General features: G+C 31.9%; 1 protein-coding gene across 1 annotated transcript; it reads right to left on the reverse strand.

The window, feature by feature from the left end:
- Positions 1-5,244: 5,244 nt before the first annotated feature.
- LOC105128468 (putative kinase-like protein TMKL1) lies at positions 5,245-7,883 on the reverse strand. The gene is made up of 2 exons (XM_011030160.1): positions 6,972-7,883; positions 5,245-6,619 (listed from the first exon to the last, which is right to left on the reverse strand). Exons 1-2 carry the CDS (start codon positions 7,465-7,467, stop codon positions 6,024-6,026), a joined length of 1,092 nt encoding a protein of 363 aa, XP_011028462.1. The 5' UTR covers positions 7,468-7,883; the 3' UTR covers positions 5,245-6,023.
- Between the last annotated feature and the right edge of the window lie 652 nt (positions 7,884-8,535).

An 8,535-nucleotide genomic window follows, 5' to 3' on the forward strand; every position in this document is an offset into this window, starting at 1 on the left:
CAGTGAAATATTAGACAGCACCATAGTTTTACCCGTCTTTGTTTGTCTTATACTTCTTGTTTTTTCATTTTATTATATTAAAATGATAGAGTTGTGGCTGTGGCCCAGGTCTTGCAACGTGTTGATGACAGATGTCTCCTTATCTGTATAATTAAATATTGAAATAGCACGGGATAAATAAGTTTTAACGTATAGTTTGAAGATATTGGAGTTTAAAAACGCGATACTTTAATAATATTGTGGTTTATAATTGTGATATTTAATATATGCTATGCTTTAAAATTATAATAATTGATATTGTGGTTGTACTGTAATATTTTCAAGGAAATCATTTTAAAAAACAGCTAAATATTTGATAAAATAATTGAAATGTAGTTAAAATTGTCAAATTATTTTGGCTAACATAAGGTTTTTTTTTATTTTTTTATTTTAAACTAGAAAAAAAATTATAAAATTATAATTTTTATTAATGTTAAATTTTATTTTCTTTATGATTTTAGAGATTTAAAATATTTAAATTTTTTCAAAATTTGGACAAATTTTCTTCTATATAAAAATTATATTTAAAATTTTATCTCGCTGAAAAAAACTTACAAATAATCATAATTACCACAACCAAGAAATTCTAATTAAACTCAACTTATTCTCATATTTTATAATCCCAATAATATATATATATATAATGAATATAAAATAATTTAATAATATAATATTTAAGCAATTCTAAAATATTCAAGTAATAATTTGTCATATACTATACTCATATATCAAATCATATATACCTTGTCAATAATCACAAGAATGATTGGAGCAACAATGGCAATGGTGATGGCAGCAAAGGGGCGCTGGATTTTCAACACAAAAACATTTAAAGATTCTTAGAGACTAGGATGAATTTGATTTTTGATTGATTTAAGGGAAAAATCTAAGTGTTTAATAGGTTTTTACGAGAGAAGTGAGGGTGTTAGTTGGTTTTTTCATGAGAAAGAGAGATGGAGAGAGACAACACTGTGTGTTTAATCTAATTTTCAATCTTTTAAAATTTTAATTAATATCGCGCTTATAAAATACGATATTTTCAGTTGTCGAGCTTCAAAAGCGCATCACATAGTTGTCGCTTTTTAGAAACGTAATAATTTATGAATGTAGCATTTCAGAAATATGACAAGGTCAAATTATATCATTTCACTAAATCCTTTTTAAATGGTGTCATCCCCTAAAATTTTTAATTTTGTTGTGCTAATTTGACAAAATAAAAAAAGACTCAATTTAAGAAATGATTATGTTACTCTCTGTTTAGGACTATAGGTTAAATAGAACTGGGTTAAAATTTTAATTATTTTTTATATTTTTGAATTTCTTAATATGCTGATATCAAAAATAAAATTTAAAAAATAAAAATATATTATTTTAATATATTTCAAAATAACAAACATTTAAAAAATAATTATTATTACACTTTTAAATACCTACTAATGGGTGTTAGATTGGAGACAAAAATACAACCTATATGCCTTGATTATGTTCATTCTATAACATGTGATAGAAGATTGAAAGATAAGAGTAACCTATTCCTTGTAATTTTTATTTTAAAAATATAAAAATTCTCTCAAAAGCAATTTATTTTTATCTCTCAAACTCTATTTTTGCAATTACTATTTCATCTATTTTGAATAAATCTTTTTTCAAATTTAAAATATATTTTTTATGTTTAGTCTATTATTTTTAGAGTCTGTTTGTTTTTATTTTTAAAAGTTTTTTTGAAAAAATTTGAATTTTTTTAATTTTTTCCTTACTTCAAATTATTTTTTGTGTTTTCAGATTGTTAAATGGACTATTGTAAAAAATAAAATTAAAAAATATTATTTTAATATATTTTTAAATAAAAAACATTTTAAAAAACAATCATTATCACAACATCTAATATACTTTTAATATATAAAAAAAAAACTAAAATAGTTAGGTAGTTCATTGACACCATGAGCTTTTAATATATATATAAAAAACTAAAATAGTTAGGTAGTTCATTGTTTATTCTTCTACCGTGTATCAACATATAATTGCTATATGGATTTGCATATTCCAAAAACAAAAACTCAATCATGTAATTTTATTGAAGACTAGCAGGGACAAATCCAGGATCAAACATTAGTAGGGACAAAATAATCTAAATATATAACTAAATTAATTAAGATCCAAAAAGTTCAAAAATTATAAGTTTCTTGTATAAAGCTCAAAATTTCACATGTTTTATAAAAAGACACTGCATAAAAAAAAAATTCTTGTGAGATTTCATATATTAAAAACGTTGTAAGATCTTTTTATTATCAACACTTTCAAAAAACAATTTTTCAATATAAGTAACCAAACAATTATTTAACTAATCATCTCTGATTTGATTATGTAACCGACTTTTAATCAACTTCATGGTAGAATTATTTAAGTTTTTGTCTATTTAAGTTTTTTTTTTTGAAATTTAGTGTTTACCGTTAAATTATTTTGTGATAAGCGAGAAGAAAAGGGGCTCCAATATAAACAAAAAATATGAAAAAGAATTGCATGTTGAGTGTACAATTTTCTTTATTTTTATTTGATTGTCTCACCTTTTTCGTTATTTTGTTTTTATTCCTTTTGACTCTTGAAGACTGGCTGCAAAGCAGCATATTTTGTGGAAGTTTTCCACCCAAGACATTCCTTTACACCATAATGATTATATTATCTGACTTGATTTAACATCTTGGAATTAAATAATATAAATATTATTGACAATAATAAATAAAAAAATTAAAAAAATAAATATTATAAACCAAGTGATAAGTTAAAATTTTTAAAACCTACCGTATACTATATATTTCTTTATCTTTATATTTAATAGTATGTAGATTGATTTATTTTATTTTATTTAGAAATGTCTCAATTTTAGTGGATTTCTTATTAAATTTCTATACAACATAAAAGAGCTATTTTTTATTTTTTGCTTTATGGGAAGGGGAAGATAAACAGAATTTAATGATGGTGTAATTTATGATAATTAGTCCTAATATTAAAGGTGTAGTACATGCTATAGCTATAGGTCCATCTTTAAAGATAAATCCTTGAAAATTAGCAATGAAAGCTTAATTACGTGGATATCTATAATTTTAAACCAAATTTCACAATATTTATAATATTTATAAAAAATTTAGCCCAGTTCACTTGAATTTTAAAAAAAATAAATGGTTTATAATTTGTAAAATATTAAAAGTTGTGTTTAGTATATGTTTGGCAATTGCGGTCAAAACGTTGTTTGCCAAAAACCTGACAAATGTTTTTTTATTTAAAATTAATTTTTTTAGTATTTTTGAATTATTTTTAATATAATAATATTAAAAAATAAAAAAATTATTTTAACACATTTTTAAATAAAAAATATTTTTTAATATGACCCTACCACACTTTAATATGATTATGGGTCCAAATTTGATCTCTCTCTCTCTCTCTCTCTCTCTCTATATATATATATATATATAAAATACTGAAAATCATGATAAATCTCCTCTTAAAAAATTGAGAAACATGCCTGCTTTATCGCCTTCATCTCCATGTGGTCTATTCCAAGAGAGCAACCCAAAGCTGCTTAATATAAAGACCAAGAAAACAACTATAAACTTGCTTGAGAATCAGCTCCAAAATGGCTTGTTAAAGAATCACCTGACAGCATCATTATCAGATAGAGATGTATTCATCAAACAACGGTCCATGGAGGGTTTCTGGTGGTCCTTTCACAACAGAAGACAGTATGCTATTCGAGGGTAGTGTCTTCTGTAATGGAGTTATTCACTGGCTCAATATTTCAAGTGGTTCTTCTTTATGTTTCGATGTTGACGGAGAACAGCTTAAGCAAATGCCAATGCCTCCGATTCCTCAAATCGATGATGGTATGGAACAGAAAAATGTTAGGTATTTCGGAGAATCTCGGGGGCGCTTGCTTCTTGTTGAGATTCATGGCCCTCCCCCTCAAGCTAACACACAGCTTGATGTTTATGAGATGAGGGCAGACAACTCCGGATGGTTTGTGAAGCACCACATCGATCTTGATGCAATTGCTGGTGCATTTCCAGAGATGATTATGAGCTTATCTCTGGAGTTTTTGGAGTTGACTAGTTATGCTTTTGAGATACTGGCTTTTGTTAGGGGAGAAAGTGACGAGGACTCATTTTCAGGGCTGCTGCACATACCAGGCAGAGTGATACCCTATGACTTCAAGGACAATAACTTTGTAATGTTCAATGTTTATCAGTATGTTGAGAGTCTTTCCTGTGTTTGACGTTGTTTCTGTTAGCGAAGTCCAGTTGTTTTGGCCATGTTTGATTCTGACGTGATGAATTTGAATTCCATTTTCACATTTTATTTCTTGTTTTGATTTTTTGAGCTCTGGTAAATTTTTAATGATTCAAGTGGTCAAAATAAAATGCCTAACCGAGCCCAAGAAAAAAACAAAAGAGAGAGAGAAAGAGAGAGAAGAAAGCTCGAGCGGAATCCAAGAAAGAAAGGGGAGAGAGAGATGTCGTCCAAGTGCTATCAAAGCCTCACCGACCAATGAGGAGGTGCAACTCATCGAGATGGAGCCGGCCAACGCCAGCAAGAAAGGCTACTATCGGACAAAGGTACCTTTCTTCACGCGCTGGACAATTTTCCTTTCCCTTTTCATTTCAGTTTCTAAATATTTGCCAAACTAAACCCAATAAAGAAGACGAGAAGGAAAGGACAGAGAGAGGAATGGCCCAAAGACAAAGAAAAGGGAAAAGGTGACCAGCAAGCGCACTTACTCTTTTCGTGATGGGCAAATTTTAGAGTAGACATGTTATTTTCTTCCTGTACATTGCTAACCGGAAATGGCCCTGAAAATGGATTTGTTTCGCCTGTATTTATTGACGAAGATGATGGATCATCAGAAGTCCAGGTGGCATTTTGGGATGGTGACGCTAGACTGCTCAACCTACTGCTGAGGAAGTGCCGCACCATGTTAAAGAACCGGTCCAATGGCCCAAGAGCGATAGATGATGTGGGAAAGCACAGACGGCCATTGACCAAAAGTGCCATTATTATCAAGTAGTTGAAATTGCATTATGAAATTAAAGTTGAGTTATTGCCTGACTCAACCAGAAAGTGATCTCTCAATTTCTCATGGTTTAGACCAATCAAAATTCAAAAGCTACCCACCACAATTCAATGCCAGCTAACAGGAAATGCTATCAAACGAGAGGCACAGAAAAAGAAACGTGAAATGATAATTGATTTTCTATACAAATTTCCCACGTCAATTTTGGTCTAGTGTACATGTAACCATGTGAGCAATACTGCGTTAATCAAGTAGTAGAGCAAGAGTAAGCATCTAACTAGCCCAAAGCATCAGTATCTTTCATGTGCTGCCACTGTTTCTTGTCCAAGGAATAGGGCAGAGAGTAAATGTTTAGCTACCTCTCCACAGAAATGTAAAGGTGCCTCGCTGCATTGCAAGTTTAAGATGAACTTACCATTGGATTCTGGAGAGGTTTGCAGGTACAATGGCTGGGGTAGTGGAAATAAGCATGACACTTTTGCTGTTGATAAGTGGCCCTTTCTCGTAAACATATATGCATCCACATAACAAAGCGGGGGACCATATCAGATTCATAATCTTGTGATGCTGGTGCTTTTGAGCAACAAAGTAGTCTCGGAATCCGACAAAGCCAATCACCAATTCCACATTTCTTGTCTGATGGCAGGAATGTGCAAGACTTTGCTTCAAGTTAGAATTCCTGCTTCAAACTTTCTCCACCATAAAAGATAGCACCGCAATTCACAATATCCCACTTCCTGTTATGTGCTGTAGCTGAAATTGTCGACTTTTTTGCTTGAGGTGGACAGCCATTTCAACTTTTCCCACGCACGTTACGACGATATCATCCTTGTCATCAACTTTGTCATAACCATTGAACAAGATCTTGAAAGAAATGAAAATGTAAAAATTTTAGCCCGAAATCAACTGCACAATGACCTGCTTAATGTCTTCCAATTTCTTCAAGTTTCCAAAGGACTTGCTTGATGTTTGGTCGAAGAGAAGGCGAAGGAGAACAACAAGCCATAGCCAGCTGAAAGTATTTGAGTACACATTCTTCAGTTACAGGTCTTTCATTATCATCGCCATTGCTAAGAAGTATGTCTGGATGGTATAAATCAGCAATTCTCCGATCAAGGACTGCATTTCGCATGAACGTTGGCAGATAAAAATCCTCATTAGCGGTTGGATTCTCATTGATCGGTTCCTTCCCTGAGAGTAATTCAAGCAGAATTATTCCAAGACTATATATATCAGTCTCCACAGTGACCTCTTTCATTTTGATAAGTTCAGGAGCTTTATATCCCTCAGCTGCAGAAGATTCAAGCATTTCCTGGCCAGCAGTAAGATTCAAGAGGAGATGTAGGCCAAAGTCGGAGATACACGGATGGAAATTGCGATCCAACAATATATTCTTTGACTTGAGATTCCCATGAATTACTGGCTTCTGCAATCCATCGTGAAGATGATCCAATCCTTTGGCTATTCCAATAGATATCTTATAAATGACGGTCCATTTGCGAAACTCAGACTTCCCATCTGCCAAAAAAAACACAGAGCTGGTCCATTGAAGCTAAACATTTTGCAGGCCAAGAGCACGAAAATGACAGGATTTTACTTGAAACAGCTAGAAAAAATATGGTTGTGCAAGCTGAAAAAATGGCGAGCATTTGATGGTAAAAGAAGAGATCTACAATGTATCCTAAATATTTTTAACAAGATGTAAATGGAATTTGATGGTGCTGAATCAAGAGAACATTTCAGCAGAAAACTAAAAGACTGGAACTATGGAGTAATGAATATAAAACAGAAATTGCAAATTCCAATAACAGACTATCAAGTCCATGTATTTTTCTAAATAAAACTTGCAGAAGAACACACAAAAACTTACCTCTAATGAAATCAGACAGGTTGCCACGCCTGAGAAATGGATGAACAAGGAGCTTTTCACCTCTAGGCCCTGCATAGAACCCCAAAAGAGGCACTAAATTGGGATGTCTAATGCAACCCAGCAACTGGACCACATCACCAAAATCTTCAACCCTTGCTGTACAAATTGGCCTCAAGAACCTGAGCAACCTCACACAGTTACTCCTCTGCAACAAGGCCTTGTACAAAGTACCGTAGTTGGATTTCCCTATAACTTCTCCTGGTGCATCAAGAATGTCACTTATTGTCAAGTCTTGACCACCTGGAAAAGTCACAAGGTCCTCTGTCGTCTCAGCCCCATGATCTCCATGCTTCTCCTCAGTGTTTTCTATGTCATTACACTCCTTTCTTTCTGCCTTTCTTTTAAAGTAAAAAAAAGCTACAGCTAAAACAACGAACAAGAAAATAGCTAAAGCTAGCCCCGCCACAAGTTTTAGCCCCTGCCTGGTATGAGACATTGTGATAAAACTAGCAAGTATATGTTAAAGAGCAGAGAAACAAGATCTGGGAAGCAGAGAGAATGAAAGAGAGGACAAGAAGATGAAGATAGAATTGAACTTTGCTGTGGAAGTGCGGAACCCAAGATTTATTATGTGAAAAAAGTTAGAGAAAGAGAAGAAAAGGGCGAAACTAGAATGAAAATGGGTTTCGGCTTTGCCCTTGGATCAAGATTAAAAGAGGCACTTGTGTACTGTATCTGTACAAGTACTTGAGGAGGAAGAGAAATGGTGGAGATGTAAGCACTGCTGTTCCAGAAGTAAATCTAATGAGATAGAGTCAGCCAGATCTAAGCTAGCCATGTGATGTTTTATTCTGTGTTGTAGCGGTGAAGGTCTGCCCTTTCAATTATACCATTGTGTATGGATTTTTCATTTCATAATGACCGGCTTTAATTTCATTTTTCTATTTTATTTCCTTTTTTTTTTCATGGAAAAGTCTAAATAGTTTTTTTTCCAACAATTTATAAATATAATTTCTAAACTAGTCAAATGTACAGATAGTGTATAATCACATCTCGTCTGATTGTTTTCTAACACGTGGCATCTATGACAGGTCATCAGAAGATTGTGTGCCAGTTGTCTTTCCTTCATGTTTATGTAATCAGAACTCATATTAGTTTTCAGCATCAGATTCTTTCTTTCCTTTTTATTTTCTCTCCTATTGTGCCAGCCTATTTATTTTTATTTCTTATCTACCTGTTTAATTTGGTCCCTCAATTTTTATATTTATTTAATTCTAGTTCAAATCACGTATGAACAATGTAAATGATCACTAAAACCATTGAGTTTAAATAAAATAAGGAATTAAGTTGTTTTGATAATCATCACATTGTATTGATATTAAAATATATATATATATATAAAAAAAAACATAAGCTTTCGAAGCAATCTTTGAATAGAAAAATAAAAATAGAAGAGACAGAAACACATTTAAAGAGATGAAAACAAAAACATAAAATAAAATTAAAATACACATTCCAATTAAAATATTATTAAACGGGACGTTTGATGATGGAAACATGAAAG

The sequence above is a fragment of the Populus euphratica genome, unplaced genomic scaffold (assembly GCF_000495115.2).
Source record: "Populus euphratica unplaced genomic scaffold, PopEup_1.0 scaffold14.1, whole genome shotgun sequence".
Lineage (NCBI taxonomy): Eukaryota > Viridiplantae > Streptophyta > Magnoliopsida > Malpighiales > Salicaceae > Populus > Populus euphratica.